The following is a 23,674-nucleotide window of genomic DNA, read 5'->3' on the forward strand; positions in this document are numbered from 1 at the left end:
CTTATTATAACCCAATACATCCGATGGGGTCAAATCGTGCAATTGTTCGCCTGCTTAATAAAGACGTTCCCTCAGCAATTAGTATCCAAGCGTATGTAAAAGGCCATCCCTTTTGCGCAACGACCCGTGAAGATCCGGGGTAGAACAGGTCTCCACCAATCCTTGCTTGCCTTGAAAGGTGACTATGCTTGTCGATAGAGGCGATTAACGAGATCGGGTGGCCATGCTCGCTGACTTGGTTGATATATGTAATCGTATCCCGATTGAGTGGATCGATGTTCATGATATCAATCACAGGATTGTCTGATCCAGACACGATTATCTACAGACCGCCGTCATTTGGCTGGAATATTGCTGAGTGCGGCGTTAAACCACGGACCTATATAACAAGTCCGTGGTTAAACAAAAAACAAACAAACTTTTGTGCAACATAGCAACACCACCCCTCATCCCCGACCCACTAACCCACCCACTTTACAGGGTTTATCCACTGATGTCAGTTTTCTTGTTAACTTTGAAAACTTCACAAAGTGAAAGACACTTATCATCTTATTGCAAGCAGTTCGGATCATTAACGTTCATAAAAAAAACATATTTTACAATAAAAGCGACAAAGCGCTTTCGATAATTATAAACAATGCTTGCTAAAAGCAGAAAAGCAGAGACCAGTGTAGGATTCCGACTGTATCATGGGCATGTGTTTTTGAATCACTGTCAAAAAATGAGCATCCTGCCCCTCCGGTGGCTCCCATTACAAAACATTATCAAAATCAAACGTGAAGTGTGTTACAAATCATGTGGGAAAAAGTGAGACACAAAACACGCTAACGATGTACACCGCACACCCCGACGTTGGGAGTAACATTGTATATACCTGCGCTTCATGTTTACATGTAGTTGATACACTGAGCTATAAGGCCTCGGACATATGCAGGTGATCTCTGTAGAACAGGAATGCTTGAACATGCACCACCCCCATCACAGGTGTCCGGGGGTGCGTTTAGACCTGGGGGTACTGTGCGCCATGGTCGGCATCAAAGGTATATGCACTGACCTGCAGGCAAGGCGGAATATCAATGGGTTATCGTTACATTCATTCCAAGTCTTACATAACGTGAATGGAAGTCTCCCTGTGTGTCGCTGCAGTGGGGTTGTGAGTGCGGAGTATTTTTGGAAACTGCCAGGTATAATCATAGTTATAACAGGTGTGGAATATGGTTGGGAGTGTTACACCCATCAACGCCGTCTCCCCAGGCTGGTTCCAACCTACAACATAAGCAGTTGTTTCATATATCACCTTTGTTCGGGCCCAGCTGACAGTGAGATCGTAATATTGACTCTTATGTTTCCCAAAATAATAAACAAGACGAATTGATACTTTTACAAAATGTTTTCCGTACGTGTTCCGTTGAACGTATATGAAAGGGTTTTATAAATATTTTTCAGTTATAAAACGTTATTGTCAGCACGAATGGTAAATGTTTTGTCGTCATGTCAAATGTCGAATTGGAGGTAGCTCACCATAGATATGTAGAGATAAACTGCCGGACAAAAAAATAAATTTGACCAAAAACTTACAAACGTTGTCACAACGTTACTAGGTTGAAAACACTACAAACCTAAGGTCTGAAACACAACTATAATACACAAATCAAATCTATTACGATCGAATAACCATTTCTTGTTTGATTCATTTTTAGCCAACATAAAAAAATGTGTGTATACATTCTATTGCCCGACCGTTTAAAAACAGACAGCGACAAATAGCATCGTCTTAGGTCAGAACAATAACTCACGGAATATACTGGAAGTATGCAATGGTTTTACCTGTTATTTAAGCCACACGTAAGAGATTTTCCAGAACGAGACAAAAACAAATAGAACTCCGTTAGGAGGAACATATTAACGACACAAATACTTTTAGGGGGGGGGGGGGGGGGGGGGGGGGGGGATCATTCAAGTGTTTAAAAAATGAAAAAAAAAAAAAAAAAAGTTTGTTCTTGTTGGTTCGTTGTTGAACGTTAAGAAGAAGTGAAGTAAAACAAAGACCGGGTCACAAAAATAATGGAAACTTGGTCACGATAAAAACTAAATCATAGTGGGAAAGTAACAATGTTCGTAACCCTCGTGGACAGCACTGGTTTCATACCTGACTTGTTTCTCCCATGCATGCACCTCATTAACAGCTCGCATCATAAACAGTTGTCATGATTACGAGAAATAGTCGGAGTGATCTCCCCCTGCCAGAAGCATCAGGACACATTTTGAGGACTTGGTCCTGCTGATGTGCCAGAGGGGAGAAGTCAGAAGTAGAGCGGCTACTATTTCTAGAGTACCCATGTACGGGAGGTAGACAACACAGAGGGATGCTGCTTGCGAGCGTCTCTGCTGCCAGGCTCAGTGCTCTCTGCACGTGATGAGAGAAGGAACGTTACACTCAACATGGGCAAACTTAAAGAGTTCAGTATCACCTTTGACAACAGTAAAGGAGTTTACTTTGCAGGGGAAGTGCTCAGGGGTCAGATTACCGTGGACCTGAATGAGCCCATGAAAATGAGAGGTAAGTTATGGATATCGTTTTATTCAACATAATCATTTGAGGAGCAATGATGTGGTATTGCAGCAGTACCTATTGCTATGGTTATTTGTGACGTATTGTGATGAGTGGTATGAAAGCCAGATGCTGATTATCCGATCAGTTTTCTAACACGTTCCCTCGACCAAATTAGTACAGGTAATACACAGCCCTTCAGAAAGACGTATCATGGGAATGACAATACAACCAGCCAGCGTTGTTGGGAAGATGATCCCCTCATGTTTTGATCGTTAAAGCTTGCATCACTTGGCTCTCCAGCCCAATGGTATGTCAGTAGGGGCACATTAAACACTCACTCCGTTAACATATACCACTGCATACACTTCCATTATGTGGAGAAGCCAACGGCAACAATGTATAAACCCAGTGGCATCCATGTCAAAGGTCATACAAGTGAGGAGAAAGCTGTCGGCTGGCAGGTATTGATAGGTCTGCACAGAACGGGAAAACATATGGCTTTGGTCATAAACACATTCTTACACACATATCGAAAGCAATTCTTGATAAAAGACACTGATAACGACTTACTCTTTTAATGTTGCTACTTTATTAGAAATGTCAGAGCAGTGGGTATTCCAAGCAGAAGGTGTTTATTTGCCTTGTAATGTGTCTCACATATGTACCTCGTATATCAAAGAGGGACTTAAGAAGATTTCCGGTTTCCGACAATAAATCTCTACCGTGTGTATTTCGACTCATGCATGTATTACAACAACATGAGACTACAGCTATCAATCACTTGACGGTGAAATATCTCCTTGGTTTTGTGACAACTGGGTTTATGGAGCCGAGAGGGTAGTGTTACTAATGGGGATTACTTGATCAATTTAACATAGAAACAAAATTCAAAATTGTTAAATATCTTCTGTTTCATTTTCCCCTTTTCCTAGAAATAGATGCCCGGATTTGGGGGAACGAAAGATAACCACAAACACTCAAGGAACCATATTAATTGTACTAGTACATAAATTCAGGAAATAAATGAACCGCTTGAATACCACTGCACCCACTGGTTGTAGCGTCAACTGTATCTTCGGACTGTCCTTTCAGTGCGTAGAGGAAGGTTCGGATATACAACGTCGGGTCTCATGACCGTCCGAGATGAGTTGCCGGACTAACGAAGCACTTCTAGGCATACCCCAGTAAAATAAAGTAAATTCCTGTCTATATTTACCTTGATATGAGGACCGAGCTTCCGAGGAGGAGCGCATCATCGCCTAGTGTTATCAACAGTTTTCGCCTATGCTGCAGGGGCAACGAGCATGTGTTGTTGAATGTCACATAGTATTGGTGGTGGGAACGGTTCGTGTTTTGCTGTGGCTGTGACTCGGTATGCAGGACATCTGGTCTCATTGTTTTCGGGTTGCCGTACCTAGTCACAGTTCTTACAGTTTTGGTACACGTCCACTGTCTTGTATTTCACCAGCCTAATTTTAGCATGTTTCCATCATATATTCTTATCTCTATTCACGGTGTCGTCGGGGGAGGAAATGCTTCTTTGTAATCGGGTGGTGGCAGGACTTTCATATTCATTCATCCGTTCAGGGAACAATATGACGTGTCCTCTAGCTCAGCCAGGGAACGACAGGACGTTCTTTTTCATCAAAGTATTTGGGAACGATAACACTAAGATATCGCTCAAAGTCTTTTCAGGGAACGATAGGACTGTTCCTATACTGCCATCGGGGAAATATAGGACGCTCTCATCCTGCAGAATCGGGGCTGTCGGGTAGCCTAGTGGTTAAAGCGTTCGCTCGTCACGCCGAAGACCCGGGTTCGATTCCCGACATGGGTACAATATGTGGAGCCCATTTCTGGTGTCCCCCGCCGTGATATTGCTGGAATATTGCTAAAAGCAGCGTAAAACCATACTCACTCACTCACTCACTCACTCACTCACTCACTCACTCACTCCTGCAGAATCTTCAGAGAATGACAGGACAAACGCTTTAGTGCCGTCAAGGAACCATAGGACGTATCCTCTCATGTCTTTAGTGAACGATAGGGCCTTCTTATACTTCGTAGTTTTCAGGAAATGATATGACTTATCCTCTCGTGCCATCAGGGAAAGATAGGACGTATCTTCTTCTGACATCAGGGACAGATAGGACGTATCTTCTTGTGACATCAGGGAAAGTTAGGACGTATCTTCTTGTGCCAACAGGAAACGATATGACTTATCGTCTAGTGCCATCAGAGAAAGATAGGACGTATCTTCTAGTGATATCAGGGAATGATATGACTTATCCTATAGTGCCATCAGGGACAGATAGGACGTATCTTCTTGTGACATCAGGGAAAGATAGGACGTATCTTCTTGTGCCATCAGAGAAAGATAGGACGTATCTTCTTGTGCCAACAGGAAACGATATGAATTATCGTCTAGTGTCATCAGGGAAAGATAGGACGTATCTTCTTGTACCATCAGGGAAAGATAGGACGTATCTTCTTGTGCCAACAGGAAACGATATGACTTATCGTCTAGTGCCATCAGGGAAAGATAGGACGTATCTTCTTGTGACATCAGGGAAAGATAGGACGTATCTTCTTGTGCCATCAGGGAAAGATAGGACGTATCTTCTTGTGACATCAGGAGAGATAGGACGTATCTTCTTGTGCCATCAGGGAAAGATAGGACGTATCTTCTAGTTATCAGGGAAAGATAGGACGTATCTCCTTGTGACATCAGGAAAGTTAGGACGTATCTTCTTGTGCCAACAGGAAACGATATGACTTATCGTCTAGTGCCATCAGAGAAAGATAGGACGTATCTTCTTGTGATATCAGGGAACGATATGACTTATACTATAGTGCCATCAGGGAAAGATAGGACGTATCTTCATGTGACATCAGGGAAAGATAGGACGTATTTTCTTGTACCATCAGGGAAAGATAGGACGTATCTTCTTGTGCCAACAGGAAACGATATGACTTATCCTCTCGTGCCATCAGAGAAAAATAGGACGTATCTTCTTGTGACATCAGGGAACGATATGACTTATCCTCTCGTGCCATGAGAGAAAGATAGGACGTATCCTCTCGTGCCATCATGGAAAGATAGGACGTATCTTCTTGTTACACCAGGAAACGATATCACTTATCTTCTAATGCCATCAGAGAACGATAGGACGTATCTTCTTGTGACACCAGACCGCCTCTGTGGTCTAGTGGTAGAGCGTCCGCCCGGAGAGCGGAAGGTCAAGGGTTCGATCCCCGACCGCGTCATACCAAAAGACGTCAAAAGATGGTACTTGTTGTTACCCTGTCTGGCGCTCGGCATTAAGGGGCTAAAACAAGGACTGGTCGGCTCGGAGTCAGTATACTGTGTCTGAGTGGGGTATTCATGTTAAACTGTGGCATGGTATCTCAGTGAGCTAGCACTATAAATCGACATCAGTCCGGACTAGTACAAGCAGCCACACAAACACACACACGTACATGCACGTCGCTATATAAGTGCAATAATCTTGGACGCGACGTTAAACCCCATTTCACCTCACCTCTTTTGACATCAGGGAACGATACGACTTATCCTCTCGTGCCATCAGAGAAAGATAGGACTTCTCTTCTAGTTCCATCAGGGAAAGATAGGACTTCTCTTCTTGTGACATCATGGAACGATATGACTTATCCTCTCGTGCCATCAGAGAAAGATAGGACGTGTCTTCTTGTGACATCAGGGAACGATATAGCTTATCCTCTCTTGCCAACAGAGAAGATAGGACTTCTCTTCTTGTGCCACCAGGAAACGATATGACTTATCCTCATTTGTCATCAGGGAAAGATAGGACGTATCTTCTAATGCCAACAACAAAACGATGTGACTTATGCTCTGGTGCCATCAGGGAAAGATAGGACGTATCTTCTTGTGACATCAGGGAACGATAGGACCTTCTTATACTTCAGAGTGTTCAGAGAACGATATGACCTATCATCTAGTGCCAGCAGGAAATGAGAGGAAATACCCTCTAGTGCCACTGGGAAATGATATGACTTATCCACTAGTCCGGTATCGATAGGACCTTCTGATACTTCAAATTTTTCATGTATTGTGTGTGTAGAACGGACATGTTGTCATCCACAATAGCAACACCACAAAAAAATAATTTACAATTATGAGCCTAAATACTTTTAAACATTTTCAAAAAATCGCATCTTCTTCTTCAGAATCGTTATGGGATGCTAGGACTCTCTTCTCATTAGGGATCGTTAGGGATCTATATATCACCAGGGAACGATAGGGCTCTCTTCTTCTTCAGAATCTTTAGGGGGCGATAAGACTCTCTTCCTATTCAGAATCTTCAGGGAACGATAGTAATCTTTTCTCATGCAATATCATTAGGGAACGATAGGTCTCTCTTCTATTTCAGAATCTTTAAGGGTCGATAGGGCTCTCTTCTCCTTCAGAATGTCTCGGGAACGATAGGACTCTCTTCTTCTTCAGAATATTTGGGGAACTATAGGATTATCTTCTTCTTCTTCGGTATCGTCAGAGACCTTTATTACTCTCTTATCATGCAATGTAATCAGCTTACGAGAGATCTCTTCGCCTTCAGAATCCTTAAAGAAAGATCTGATTATCTCCTGCTTCAGAATCTTTTGGTAAGATAGGATTCTCTTCTTCTTCATAATCTTAAGGGAACGACATGATTCTCTCTTCTTCAGAATCTTCAGGGAACGAAATGACTCTCCTATTTTTCAGTATCATCATGGAAACATATGACTTATCCTGTAGTGCGTCAGGAACCAATGTGACACACTTATCCTGCTGATTCATCGGAGTATGATGTGACTTATCCTTTATTGTCATTGGGGAACGATATATACGGGGGCTGATTTGACTCTCTTATCCTTCAGTGTTAACGGGAACAGATAAGACTTCATCATGGGGTCTTTTTAACTGCATTTTCGTGTTGCAACGCGTGGAACTGTTCATACAGGTTAATGCCACTGCCACCGTCAGAGCACAGCAGTAGCTATTAAGGGTGCTTTTCCGATGTTTATGATGAGGTTTAATAATTGAAAGTTGATCTTATAAGATGAGTTGGACTTTCACAACGTATCTATCTACTTTTTTATTTGCATGTGAACCCGTTGTGCGAGTTGGCTATCCGGCTTCTCACTACGGCGAGAGGTGATTACGTACACCCCGGTTCTTCAAAACAGATGTGTTTATATCTTCACGATAAAAACAACTGTCTACTCGATGCTTTTCTGTGTCATACTAAATACGTTTATCATAAACATGTTTTTTTTATTTCCTGTAAACATTTGATAGCATCAGCCAATGCTTGAGCAAAAGAGAAAACTATACTAAAATGTCTCTCGAGCATTACTCGGCTTGACAACTACTCATTAAGAAGTTAAAAGAACATCCGATTTATTTAAATAATCTTTCACGGCTGGTGGACATTGCAACACATAACCATCCATTTGTGGATGGTCTTAAATGTTTGTACATCTATTTTGGTTTATCAATATGATTAATATAAATAAGGCGTATCAGCTGTATATGGGAGGGAAAATATGATACAGGGTAATGTGATACAGATCCTTGACATTTGATGTAGGTGCTGACAAACCAAGCATCCAAATCAGGCGTATCTTGGATTCAAACCCTGGACCATCGGGGTCAGGTACAACTACGTGTTGCAAGTATGCACATGGAACTATGGAGCTGATAGATGTAATATTAACATTCTAATAGAAGATAATGGCGATTCTGAACTTGCGCGAGTGAGTGTATGATTATGTATTTTGCGTCTTTTAGCAATATTGCAACCATTTCCAAATAAGGGACAAAGGGCTTCACGCATTGTACTTATGTGGGGTTTCGAATCCAGGTGCTTGACGAGCGAGCGTTCATATCACTAGGATACACCATCTCATCTCAGGTAGTTGAGAAACTACATGTTTGAAACGTCAACACGTATATCAGGGGCAGCATGTGCATCTCATTATAAACAAGTTTAGATGACCAGGTCTTTGAAAGGTTTTATACACATAAGGAAGAGAATATATGTATGTCAATTTTTTTTATTATGAGGAACACAACGTTTCGGAGTATATGCTCACCTGATGAAGGAGTAAGCATATACTCCGAAACGTTGTGTTCCTCATAATAAAGAAGTTGACATCCATATATTCTCTTCCTTAAGTTTAGTTGACGTAATCTTGTGATAAAGATGTCCGTTCTTCATATCCGGCTCGATATCACATAAACCATGTTTTGTTTCCCTTTTTGGATTCGTTGGTACATTGCTAAAACATGCGTAATAGTACCCTCGCTCACCAAGTACTCATTGAAATGAAAAAATAAACTGCCGGGCAAAAGGAAGTGTACACTTGAAAATGGATTTGACCAAAAAATACAAACGTCATTAAACCTTACAGGCATAAAACCGTCGCCCAAACACTGCAAACTTAAGATCTAAAAACATAATGAAACAAATACACAAATTAGTCTAGTAACTAAAATCAATTTCCCATGCTAACCTTGCTTTTGAGGCCACACGGTGTTTTATTGCTGATTTTATAACTTTAAGATATGTAGATCAAGAAACAACTGGTGCCAACTTGATACCCTTGAGGATTATGATTAAAATGTGTTTTAAATATACCCTTGGAATTTCGAAACCCTCAAGGGTGCCAAAGTGGCATCCATTAGTTGTGTTCATATGTAGTGCCTGAACAAATGAAATCATGCAAAAACAACTGTGGGACCTAAATTGCAAGGTCGTGTCAACATTCTGCCGGACTAGTATCACATATGTATCACAATTGAATAACCATTCCTCATTTGTTTCATGTTTAGTCACCATCAAACATCGGTGTATACTTTCTTTTGCCAGGTAGTTTAGTATCGCCAACATTTATTTGTCATATTCAACGGGAAGATCCACACGTTTATGTCAAATAGCCCAAATGAAATACTATTTCATAGCTCGGATGTTTCAATACTGTATGAAAGTGTCATTCTCTGATAAACACGGGCACCTGTCAGGTGTGCCGGGGTGAGTGCGTTCTCAGTTGAGAGATGATGCCTTCACTCCTTTCAAAGAAAACAACTGTCTCTATGGTGGTATCGTGTGTCTTACTGAATTTGTGTTTTGCCAGTCATCATAATGAACATTTTTTTCTTCACTTCTCGGCAGCCTTCCAGCAGACAGAGATCATTATTCCCGAGACAAAAAATATCCAATATGTAGCACTACTGTTCTCAATACGTTATACTCCAGTGCTGTGTAGTGTCTTTGTTATCTGCGCTCCACGCCTATTCGTATGCCTGCTGAGTGAGTGAGTTTTATTTAACGCCGCTTTTAGCAACATTCCAGCAATATCTCAGCGGGGACACAAGAAATGGGCTTCACACATTGTACCCATGTCGGGAATCGAATCCGGGTTTTCGGCGTGACGATATGCCTGCCGAGACTGATGTCATATCGGGTTAGTACCTGTGATAAGTTACATGAGTTTCGGCTGACATCACGGACCACGCACACAGTGGTTGAAGAGGCGTGTTTGATCTCAAGTACATAGGACTATGTGTTTGTTACTGTGATCAGGCTTGTCTTTCTTCGCTGTGCTGTTACATTCCAATCCTAAAGTTAGCTCTCGTAATTTTTTGGGGGGCACGGATGGCCCAGTCGTCTATGGCGCCGAGATTCGCTGTGCAGAGTTGCGTCCCTTGGGCACGCCAAAAATCTATGATTGTGGGTTCGAATCCCGCTTCGCCCCGATTATGTTTCTAGGTTTGTCAGCACCATACCCGTGCTCGTGGGTTTTACCGAAGTGGTAAACGTCTTAGACCTGCATCACTTCTGGCTTTCCTCCCACATTAAGATGACACGCCGTGGATCAACTGGAACACTGTTAAAAGCGGCGTTTAACCCATCTCACTCACTCACTCACTCACTTACTCGTAGTGTTTGTGACCATCTCCGTGGTCTGCCCGTAGAGCTGAAGGTCGGTGGTTCGATCCCCGGCCACGTCATACCAAAAGACGTTAAATGGTGGTACTTGTGGTACCATTCCTGGTGTTTGGCAATAAGAGGTTGAAACAAGGATTGATCGGCTCGAGATCAGTATATTTTGTCAGAGTGGGTATTCACGTTACAGTGCGACGCCACAGCGGTATCTCAGTGGGCAAGCACTTTTAACCCGACGTTATTCCGAACTGGTTTAAACAGAAACACACATGCATGAACGCGACGTTAAACCCCATTTCATCACACCTCGATATGTTTAGGGGAGAGGGGATGTGGGGTCCAGTGGTTATTGTTCCGCAGTTGTACCAGGATCCGCTGATAGTCAGATTTGAATCCTAAATTGCCATGAATCATCATGAACATTGAAAACATGAACAAAACGGTACTAGTCAATAACCTTCATCGAACATTGTATTTCTCCTCGAATTGCTGAACTTGTATGATGGTCGTGTGTGGCATTGTGAAGTCAACAATGTCCGGATAGCAGGGTTCACATTGTGACAAAAACTTCAAGACCTATTCTCAATTATAAATTAGGTTTTTAACGAATCCACATTCAATACGATGACGTGTTTACGAGTCCTTCTTCACACTGACAGAACTATTTTACAAACGTACGTGTATGTATGTATGTATGTATGTATGTATGTATGTATGTATGTGTGTATGTTTTTATGTTTGCATGTGTGTGTGTGTGTGTGTGTGTGTGTGTGTGTGTGTGTGTGTGTGTGTGTGTGTGTGTGTGTGTGTGTGTGTGTGTGTGTGTGTGTGTGTGTGTGTGTGTGTGTGTGTGTGTGTAAAATATGTAGAAACCTTAAGTGAGACATTTCATTAAAGTATTAAAGTATCATTAATAGTGAAGTGTTTGAAGTGTGTGATGGACAGGAAATGCATTATAATTAGAAGTTCACTCACAACTTATCATTCGCTCTGACTACACTTATTATCTGACTCAGGTGAGATTCCCATCAGAACCATGCATGTCAATGCTTATTTTGGATCCTTTTTATTAAACTTGGAATGTGATGTTGTCAGCCAACAACTGCCAAGGTAAATTCAAAGTAAATTCTTCTTTTTTCATGCATGAACGTCAGATAAGTACTATTTCAAAAAATGTAGAATATGTAAACAGTTCTTCAAACGACTATGGTAGAATATGTGAAGTCAATTCGCCATGTCATGCCTAAAATAGTGCTTAAAGCGGAGTGAACCCTACTCCCTCACTCACCAACTTCACTGAATACGGACCCATGATGGTTACCTGTGCTGTCGAATCTTCTATAGAATGCAGGAGACAACACAGGACATACGTATGGCCGAAGTAAACATTTTTGACTGAGGGGCAACCACGATGTGACAGTAAGACTCCACGCACAGCCGCCTTATCTTTCCTAATTGAACCCCTCACCCCCACATTCTGGGAATATACTCATGCCTCCCATACTAACACTCCACTGACATACCGCCTCCCTGATGTATGTAGATGTAGCCGCCACTCTCCTGTATCAGTATTCATATGCGTTGTGCATGTTGTAATCAAGCATCCTCCACTGGCGGCCACTTGCTACGCGTACTGATGTATGTAAGTGTGTAGTTAACCTACGTGTAATACACGCGTATGCCGACTGCACTTTCACGTTCCCAGCACGCCCACACTGCCGAGTGTATTGTTGAAGGTCTGTACCGGTGCATAGCACACATTCTGAGTTTCCAGCTTAGTTTTATCATCGCCGTTTACAGGGCCCAGATGCAGCCGTAATTGTCAGTGTCAAAATTAACGCAAGAGCACAGCAGCTTGTAGAAAGTTATTAATTATTATGGGGAACTAAATTTAGCAAGTACTACTAAGTCAGTCTGATAGGGTTGTATACTCCTTAGGGTGCTGAGAAAGAAAGTCGAGTGAAACTGATCCACTGACCAGGGTAATAATGGTGCTTGCTCTTTGATCATTAGTCAAGGGATGGTCTATAGTACATTACATATATCCAGTATTGTTATGTACAGATTCAAATAAAAAATGCCGCAAATAGAGTTTGGGTCATCCTGGCACAGTCAGGCTGGTTAGGCTCGTCATCAGATCAGGGCTGTTGCCCTCCTCTACACGCAGCCCAGACAGAGACTTCTCCTAGGAAGCGCTGCGTAGAATGTGAAGACTCCCCAACACTGCAGCCTTCCGCATTACCCAGATTGTCAGAAGGACTGCATTCCTGGTAGCAAATCCTGGTGCTCTCCCAATGTCTGTCAACAGGTTGGGAGGTACCAAACCTAAGGCGAGGTCTACATATTTGCCGTGTTTTCCCTGAATCTTGTCAATCACATTATTATTCGTAGTAGTATAGTTAGGGTGACCCTCATTTATAGTCATGGTTAGAGTGCAAACTGAGCAGACTCTCCTTAATAGTCACAGGCAGGGAACCAATTGTAAAACCGCTTTTACTTGAGCGTGTGTGAATATATGTGACGAGCATACCATAACCATTCCAACCTTAGCTCCCCAGGAGCTCGTTCCTCAAAGCTGTAGCAGCGCTATGGCTGGCTGTCTATGTTAAGATAAGGGACCTCAGGCATAAAGTTTTGGGTTTAAGAACCTAAGTGACTTAGATATCACCGATATATTGTCATATAAGCAAAGATTTTGACCAGTAGTTTAGTCCTATCACTGTTTGTCAGTTTGATGTTGAAGGAACCTCCGACGTTATGCAGGTCTTACACATTTACCACTTTAGGTGAAAATGGGATCATATGATCCTGAACGTCTAAGGGAGGCAACCCCAAACAGCAAATTTTGGGCGGCTTAGATGGCCTGGCCACCACGGCCCCCTGCACGGGGAGGTCTCTATTGGTATACCCTTGTCTCCGTTGTGGAACACGACCCAAAAACTCCTGTCTGACAATATGACTGAACGGTTGATCCGGTCGACTCGATGAGGTGCGACCTGGGTGAGTCAGTGTATCATCGGACTCCGGCGACACTCAATATCAGTTCATCAGCCATCGGTTTGCCTGCATAAAACTTATATATTCCTGTCTGAGATGTATACGGGGGCGGTCGGGTAGCCTAGTGGTTAAAGCGTTCGCTCGTCACGCCGAAGACCCGGGTTCGATTCCCGACATGGGTACAATGTGTCAAACCCATTTCTGGTGTCCCCCGCCGTCAGCAATCCTCTTACATACGTCACATTCCTTGCAAGGTAATTAATAAAACTGACCAATTAATGAAAACACAAGAAACGTCTTGAGTGTCATGTAACCATATTAACTCACGTTGTTATTGTCAGCTAAATGCCTGCACTCTGGTTGAGTGGTATAGTTAATCGCATCTGCCCACTCGTCTCACGTACGGGGACACGGGTGGCCCAGTCGTCTAAGGCGCCGAGATTCGCTGTGCAGAGTTGCGTCCCTTGGGCACACCAGAAACCTATGATTGTGGGTTCGAATCCCGGTTCGCCTCGATTATGTTTCTAGGTTTGTCAGCACCATACCCGTGCTCGTGGATTTCACCAAAGTGGTAAACGTCTGAGACCTGCATCGCTTCTGGATTTCCTCCCACATTAAGCTGACACGCCGTGATATAACTGGAATATTGTTAAAAGCGGCGTTAAACCCAACTCACTCACTCACTCACTCACTCACTCACTTCTCACGTACGTTTGTTGTTGATGTGGTCTCCTTGATACAAGGTAAGCAAGTGTACATGTGTTTTGTGGCGCGAGTTTATGTTTGGTCCATCTGTTCTTCTTTGTCTGATGTTGAAGGTAAACAATAGCTTACTGTTTCTAGAAATAGTTCATGGGCGAGTGCTGGTAGACCATCGTTGCAGTAGCAGCGCCTACTGAAATGTGTTTCATGTCAGGTTTGTACATCTTTGAAAAATTGTTTCCAACACTGAGAGGAAATTTCCCAGACAGTGTGCTGGCCTGTGCAACTTCCCAGGTGACATGCGTTTGGGCAGATCCAAATGCCATCAGCGTGGACTGCCCAGGGTGCAGCATTTATACTCACCGCAGCAAATGCTGCCCTATAGCCGATGTATCCATTATCCTGGCAGAACCAAAGGGAGGTAAGATGTCAAGGGTGTCCAGCACCACCATCACAACCCCCACCCCCAACCCCACCCCTACCCCCACCCCCACCCCCATCCCCCAACCAACACGCCCTTCTGCCTTTGAAACCCGGATCCGCGATCGTTTTGCCGATTTCACATTTGTAGAAGAACATATATGACGTAGGAATCGTATGTATGTAAATAAATTATGTTTACATCAACTAGACTTAACCTAGTTTCTGTACACGATTTGTTGGGTTTTGCGTCTCGTTTACCAGTATTTCAGTCGTATCAAGATTCGCTCTGATTATAAGGTTGATATTATGAGCAACGATGTACGCTTTTGGGGTACGGCGACACGCGGTTAACGAAGTCCCGGGGTCTTATAACCCGACTAGTGTCGCCTCTAACGACAAGCGGGGCGGTCGGGGAGCATAGTGGTTAAAGTGTTCGCTCGTCACGCTGAAGACCCGGGTTCGATTCTCGACGTGGGTTCTATGTGTGAAGCCTATTTCTGGCGTCCCCCGCCGTGATATTGCTGGAATATTGCTAAAAGCGGTGTAAAACCATACTCACTCACTCTAACGACCAGCACAGGTTGGTACTATCTGTAACCTGGAATTCCCACGGGGCAGTGTCTGAATGAAGACGCAAGCTGAACTAAGTTATTCGTGTGTTGCATTCCAACCAGGTTTAAGAGAGTGTTAAAGATATTTTGACATTGAAAAAGCTCCCATAAACATGTCAATATGTCTATGTAGCTCTTTGAAGCTAAGGAGTCCAAAAGAGAAAGTCTTTGATGAATGTCAACTCTGCATACATGTGGTGATAACCCCACACCAAAATGCAGGTGTTATCATATGACACCATCTTATACTAAGAACCGAATATGTCTACTAGTAATTTCAGTATTTTAATAAAAAGAAATAAAAAAACAGTCTGATCTATATATAGCGGCCTGTATATAGTCCACCATTAACTGACGCTTTCCCAGTGACGTATGTAGACACTGCTTGGTATATTAGCTCTCTGGCTACTTTCTTGAGAGTCCGTGTACTTGCTTTCATTACAGCTGAGCCTTATAGGTAAATACAACAATATTTTGCAGTTTTTTTAAGACATTACGGTATGAAGTTCCATGTGTGTTAATATCTTGAATAGCATACTCTCTTGTAATTGTATTTTCAGAGCATAACCGAAACTATCCTTTTCCTCGAAGCTACACCAACGTGTAACACACACACAATCAATCAGTTTATTCGGTAATAAGGCCTCAGGCCCACGTACAGATATATATAATTTAGTTTCACATCAAGTGCTGCATGAAATAATATTAACAGGTAAGAAGAACGAAGACAGATTGCATTTTTAATATAATTGGCTAAGTTCTCAAGGCGGTTTACATCAGAAGAGTTCTAACAGAACATTCTAACCAGTGTGTCTTTACGATTATTACCAGTAATGAAGTCCAAATATGGGAAATATTTTGTAACACACACACACACACACACACACACACACACACACACACACACACACACTCACTGACACAAACATACACACAGACACACAAACACACACTCACTCACTCACGCACAAACACACACTCACTCACTCACTTCACACAGACACGCACAATCACTCACACACACACATACACACACTCGTTCACTCACACTCACACGCCATGAAGCTTCATACTCCAATCAACCCAAAATGAAATTCAATTCTTAATTAAAATCTCGTGAAGATATAGCCAATCCATCTTGTGGTGAATATTAGCTTTCTTATCTCCAAAAGTTTAATCAATTTCACGCAGAGAGTTTAGTCTATTTACAAACATATCCTATTAAAGCCTCCGTGAGAAGGGTTTCGTTTCCATACGCCGCACCCATTCTCGTTTTAAAACTGTTATATATATTTCGTAATATTTACTCAGTAAGCTGATTATTTCCCTGCTGTCAATATTGTAAGATCACCGTTCTTGTGTTGGGGGAGAACTATCAGTATAGCTATATATATAGTTCTTGTCTGGTGTGTACAATGGCGAATACTGAGTGGCAAGGTATATCAAGATAGGAAGACCCATTACAAGAGCACCCTTCGTGTTTCCTCATCACACGATCTTAAAACAACGCCGTGCAGGCAACCTGCTGTGACACAACTTGTGGTCAAAAACAGTACACTGTGTTTAAAATGAAAACATAGTAACATACGTAGCCACTTTGGTGTTTATTAATGTTCATATGCCTCGATAGCATTTAGATTTGTATGATAAATAAAAAACGTTGAACGTGTGTTTTGTTTGACAAATGCAATAAAAATCGTTTCCATATCTTGTTATCGTGTATCCATATTTGATATGTACAAGGACCACCACTGTTAGTTCATTAAGCACATCTACAGCCTATACTATTAATATTTTGGAATCTGGTTCTTACACACAATGAATTGGGAAAATGTGCCCTTGACTTGTCCTTGCGTGCAAAGAAAGCTTTAATATGTGTAATGTCTGTTGCTCATAAAGTTGGAACGATGTGACCTAATATCTTCTTTAAGCCTTTTGATACCCAGATACAACCAATTTTATTGTATGGTTCTGAAGTATGGGGGTATCAACGTTATGACTGTTAAGAGAAGGTTCACTTATCAGCATGTAAAAAGTTTCTGTGTGTCGGATCCTCTACACTAAATTGTATGGTTTATGGTGAATGATGTAGATACCCAGATTAGATGTGTAAAATACTGGTTTAAAATCCTTCATATGCATGAAAAACGTCACCCTAACTTAGCTCATAACATGCTTCTACATTTAGATAACATGGGAAAGAATACTTGGACATTGCATATAAGAAATCTTTTATTTTCTCATGGTTTTGGTTTTATTTGGCTATGTCAGTCAGTTGGAAATGTAAATATGTTTCTTTATACATTTCGAAATCGGTCTATAAATATGTTCTACCAAGAATTGCATTCCACTTTAGAGCATAGTTCACGTTATGAATATAACAAAACTTTCAAGACTTTACTTCAACCAGAAATATATTTATGAGTACACACTTCGGAAAACTTAAGAAAAAATTTCATTAAATATCGACTTGGTTTACTGGACCTAATTGTAAATGAAGGAAGAAAACTGTCCATAGAAAATCTGAAAAGAATTTGTCCATTAAGAAATCTTGAGATAGAAAATTAAATTGATTTTGTGTTTGTCTGTCCATTTTACAATGATCTTCGAAAGAAATATATAAAAGATTATTTGAATACACAATGCCATTTAGAAAGTGGTCAAATGTAACAAATGTTATATTTGGGATAACACTTTCTTAGTAAAGTACAGATTCTCGTACTTTTTTGGGTTGAGTCCCGTCCGGGATTCGAACCCACACTAGATCGGTTAGATCGCTGACTTTGAGTGCTGGCGATTAGGTGCCTCACTCTGGCAAGTGTGGGTTCGAATCCCGGACGGGACTCAACCCAAAAAAGTACGAGAATCTGTGTTTAAAAAGAAAGCGTTATCCCAAATATAACATTTGTTACAAAAGATTATTTAATCGCAATGCCACCGATAAACGTCTTTGTAGTTAATCTGACGACAAAGAACGAATCTAATATATTAAATCGTTCTCTATATATTAAGCATGAATTAGCCAAAAGACATGAATTAATCAAACAACGTGTATATCCCAGTGTATAACATCTATGATTGTATTTACATGAGTAACTCTCTCTTGTATATGGGCCGGAGGCCTTTTGTACAATAAAGTTCTTTTGACTTTGACTTTGAGTACTCCCTATACACAGCAAATGAACAGGACCAATAAACAGTTTGTTATATCCGTCAGTGCGTTACAAGCGTGTTCGTTCGTCCGAGGGTCGTTGATGTGTACCGAAAGCATAATATCGTGTCTGAATTGATAAATGCTACGTACATGCATTGCAAGTTGTTACGGTTTACCCATAAGTATCAACTGTGTTTTAATGTTCATATACATTCACACAACTCACGTGTGCATTCATTGTTTGTGCAGAACTCCGGCTGACGTGTCTGGGCCGGGCTTATGTGCATTGGTCGGAGCTGGAGAACGTAGGGCGACGTGGGGGACGTCAACGTCTGGAGACGGTGGAGTACTCAGCGGAGGAGGGCTACTTCAAACACAGGTTCAGACTGTGGGGCAAAGGTGAGACCTGAACAAGTAGTGTGGGGCAACGACGAGACTTGTACGTAATACCAAAAGACGTTTCAAGAATGTACTTGTTGTTACCCTGTCTGGCGCTCGGCATAAAGGCTTAACCAAGGACTGGTTGTCTCGGAGTCATTTAACTGTGTCTGAATGGGATATTCATGCTAAACTGTGGCATTGCATATCAGTGGGCTGGCACTATAAAATCGGCATAAGTTCGGACTAGTACACGCAGACACATACACACATACACACACACACACACACACACACACACACACACACACACACACACACACACACACACACACACACACACACATGTGCATGCACGTCGTTGTATAAGTGCAGTAAACCTACACCCCACTTCACCTCACCGCTGTGTTGTATATAAATAGTACACCCCTCTATGTACACCTACATGTGGGTATGTATGAGATTGATTTCCAAAACTCTGTATGAAAGAATTGCATTCCAAAATAAGAAACCCATTGGAACTATTACAGTAGAAGACGGATAAATGCACCAAATGTGACAGTGGAGAACTCGGGGAATGTATATCTGGTCATCATGGATTCTCAGGTGCAAATATCTTTATCACGAACCCAACTTTCACGCTAAATAACTGTGTAATCAATTCATCTGGTTTTGAGACGTTTCCCTTTCAAGAAATGTTGAGTTCATTCCTTTTCCCACTTCTGTTATCTATTAACTCATAGAAAAAAGACTCACCAGATACGTACATGATAGGAAACATACGTTAGAGTTTGTAGAAAAAAACTATTATTTGTTGGTTTACGTGTCAACGTCTTGCTGTTAAAATGTGAACGTAAGCAGCTGATTTAGAGTAAATAGGGATTAAATATATAACATCCTTTGTGTCATAATCGCCATCAAAACAACCATATGGTGACTGGGCACAGGTCGCCTTATCGTATAGAGTGCAGCCGTTTGCTGTGCAGTGTTGCGCCCGTTAATCGTGCCAGGATCTGCTGACAGAGGGTTCGAATCCCGGATTGGTCCTTGGTTCGTCAGTATTACACCTTTAATGGTAGGTATCGTCAAATTGGTAACGTGTAAGATCTACATCACTTTCATCCTACATTAACCTTACACACCCGGATACAAGTGACATACTGCCCAAAGAGGCGTAAAACCAACACTCCTCACTTAATGATGCAGCGACAGTGCGATGGCTATTATTGTTTGCTGTGGTCTGTTGCTTCGCGAGTGAGAAAGCCGTCTGCAGTGTAATGTTGCATATGTTCTGAATTGTTTTCTCATTTTCATTATCACCGTTATCGGCGTATCTTCAGCAGCAGCGTCAGCAGAGGGCATATTGGGGTGAGGTGAGGTGGGGTTTTACTTGGCGTTCAAAATGTTTGCATTGAACACAGTATACTGACTCCGAGCCGACCGGACTGTGTTTTATACCCTTGAATACCTAGCCCCAGGTAAGGTAACAACAAGTACCATATTATAACGTCGTTTGGAATGACGCGGCCAGGGATAGAAACACCAACCTTTCGCTCCCGGCAGTCACTTTATCTACCAAACCACGTAGGCATGTTGATATACACATTCTTTATCCTAATCATATGCTGCCGAAATTAGAAACCTAGAATCCATGAGGTGATACACTTTTTTAGAAGTATCAGTTATAGTGCACACATTGTTCGGTGGTGCATGAGGTAGGCTAGTGTTTACTGTCATTTGGTCCGGGTTCGATAAAGGCTACAATTCTTAACGTTTCACTGTTTCCTTGACATGTTTGCAAACTAAATTTGACAGTTTAGGAAATGGGTTGTGATTGGTTCATTGGGAACATTGAAACATTTACCAAACCAAGATATTTCAAACAAAACATCAAGAAAAGAGTTATGTATTCTTGCTTTAGAGACTTTCTTTGATTAAATATCTTTCATGAAATATAATACCAATACATGTCACAATGTACGAGCAACAAAATTTAAGGGAACCTCTGTCATTTCATCTGTAACAATCACATGCCCAGCTTTGTTGCACAAGGCACAGCTACTGAACACGGATAGAAAACTCGCTCAAAATTTGCACGTTGCACATGTAACACATGCCATCAACAGTGACACATCCTAGAAACCTGCATGTGCCAATAAACGTCACAACCACTTTGTTGAGCAGAACACGATAGGCACGGTGCTGGCAGCATCATGGTCTGGGTTGGCATCAAATGCCACAAAACGACGCATCTGAAGATTATGCAAGGGAACATGACCGGACAACGTTATGTGGACAGATATTTTACGACCAGCGGTCTTCCCATTTGCCCAGTGCGTAGTTGAGAACCTTTGAGTTCCGGGATGACAGTGTGCATCCTCACAGAGCTCGTGTTACAGTCAACTGTCTGAGGCAGCCATGTGGGACACATTGACCTGGCCAGCGAATTTCTTAAGACATGGCACCGATTGAACACCTTTGGGATGTTCTGGGCTGACGTCCTCGCAACCGACCTCAGCGTTCCTCAGCGTTCCCAGAATTTGGAAAGGTCTTACAAGAATGGCGAAGTATACCACGGGAGACAATCCGGTGTTTGATATCCAGTATGCCCAGAAGATGTCGTGCATGTGTTGATGTTCGCGGCCATGGACCAGATATTCACTTGATTATGAATAATAAATTCCACAATGTCATTTCTTTACATTATGATATCGTTTCTGAATACATTTTTGGGGTTCCCTCAAATATTGTTCCTCGTATATGAACAGAAGATATTTACATCGATTCCATTATCGTAAACAGTACAGCATTAGGCCTCCCTTACGTTTCGTTTCCTACATATGCCCTTTTTCATCTGACTTATCTATCATTACGCCAGCTTGCATGTATATATCATTACGCCAGCTTGCATGTATATATCATCCCGTCTTGGAGAACATATCAACGACTTTTTATGGGTTTTTTTTATCGTAAACATATTCGAAGAAGGTCTGTTGCTTTGGGCTTTTTCGCCTTCAGCTCTTAACACCGACCGTGCACCGTTCGGAAACTCCGACTTCTGCACAATAACGATTAAATTGTGATCCATTTTGTCATATAATACACATATTAGTTTTCGAATAAAAGCATGCCTCTTTAATTTCTTTCCGCACGATCCTTGTGAAGGTTAGGATGGAAAGGAAATGCCAAATATAATGGATAGCCAAGACAAAGTGCCGGCACAGCTTCTTGTCTTGGCTGCACTGTTGATACTAGTTGTCTCACATCACTTCCTGATAACTTGTATACATCCAAGCTGAGTTACAATAAACCGGATAGGGAGTAAGCCAACAGCGCGAGCCGTGATGACGACAGGTACAGGTACCTCCACGGACGTATTCGCTGGGGACTGATAACTGAATCTCATATTAAACAGCTTGGACTATTTCAGAAGCTGCAGTCAGTTTTAGGAGGTAAATTATTTGATGAATTGACTTAAAGCTCACCTAACCGTGTTTTTGAGATAAGGATGGGTATACGCGAAATGGTGGCGAATAAGTCTCCGGTGAGAGCGGTATGTGAGGGCTGTACAATAATGCACAGACGTTTAGTCCTTTAAATGCTTGAGGCTGATAAGTGGATAAATGGACGGACTGCAGTTTTCTGGCACGTGGTAGTCATTACAACATGCTCCTGTCTGTTTATTTTGGTCTCGGGTGCTGCGGTACATAGACCAGATATTCTGGCGTGGATAAGTAACGCGATGGCTGGTGGAGTGGTGATGAACTTTCACTCACCTCATTTATCGATGAACCATACCCTTTTATCACACATGGGTGATTTGTGAGCTTGTTTTAACGCCACTTTTAACCTCACTTCGATTATATCAGCTGAACGGCGGAGGAAGCCCAAGGTATAAGGTCGTAGTAATGGTTCATCCTAAGACCATAAGTGTGAGTGAGTGAGTTGGGTTTAACGCCGCTTTTAACAGTATTCCGGTTATATCAGGGCGTGTCAGTTTAATGTGGGAGGAAAGCCCGAACCAGGATTCCAACCCATAATCATAGGTTTCTATTGGGTCGAATCTGGGAATAGAACCTGGGAGCTCTTGACACGGAGGATGTACCACTCACGCGTGAACTATAGCAAATGTATTTCATTGCATATCAATGGCTAATTGCTGGAATTATTATAACCGACACTTTACACAGCCAGTTAGCGATATATGTGTTATGCCAGTTGTGTGTAATGGTTGTCAAGAACGATAACCAGAATATGACATTATGTCATGAGGCTGCTCCTTGTTAAATCCAAGCGTCAATCAGTTGCACAAGACGGTATATCAGGTTGCGTTCGCACGAACTGTTCTTAATTATCCATGATCGCTAACAGGTGTTCTCAAAGTGTGGCGATGAAATGATGCTGACACACGTGTGGAGAGTTAACGTGGGTTTGACGTTAACGTGTTCTGATACATATTGCTTCTTTCAAAAACTGCCAAAACTGAGTCTTTGCAACAAACAACTTTGACATCTTCGTACTGTTTGAATGAAGTTACCTGGCATGCGAAGGTGCTGCCTCGCATTTGTGGTCTCTAAATACTGGTCGTCAGAAGTATTTGAGATGCAAACATTTCGTTCAATAATCAGCAAAGAGACATTTCCCTTTTATTGATTTACCCACCTGAACTAGAAATAAAGGACATCGGTTTCATATTTAGATCTGTGCATAGAGATTCAGAGTGGCAAAACACTCTCCACATGACTGTGTGACAAGAGGGATGACCTCCACTTTCCCATCCATAGTCACCTTAACCTTTATGTCGAGCACTGGACGGTTGGGTAGCCTAGTGGTTAAGCGTTCGCTCGTCACGCCGAAGACCCGGGTTCGATTCCCGACATGGGTA

General features: G+C 42.1%; 1 protein-coding gene across 1 annotated transcript in view; it reads left to right on the top strand.

The window, feature by feature from the left end:
- The first annotated feature begins 2,308 nt into the window (after nt 1-2,308).
- LOC139470189 (arrestin domain-containing protein 3-like) overlaps nt 2,309-23,674 on the top strand; it is a 36,563-nt gene continuing 15,197 nt past the window's right edge. Inside the window, exons 1-2 of the mRNA XM_071252873.1 lie at nt 2,309-2,560; nt 18,661-18,810. Of these exons, the coding sequence (XP_071108974.1) occupies nt 2,443-2,560; nt 18,661-18,810 (268 nt within the window). The 5' untranslated portion in view covers nt 2,309-2,442. The remainder of the gene's footprint in view (nt 2,561-18,660; nt 18,811-23,674) is intronic.

Source organism: Haliotis cracherodii, unplaced genomic scaffold (assembly GCF_022045235.1).
Source record: "Haliotis cracherodii isolate W230 unplaced genomic scaffold, xgHalCrac1.p SCAF_1, whole genome shotgun sequence".
NCBI lineage: Eukaryota > Metazoa > Mollusca > Gastropoda > Lepetellida > Haliotidae > Haliotis > Haliotis cracherodii.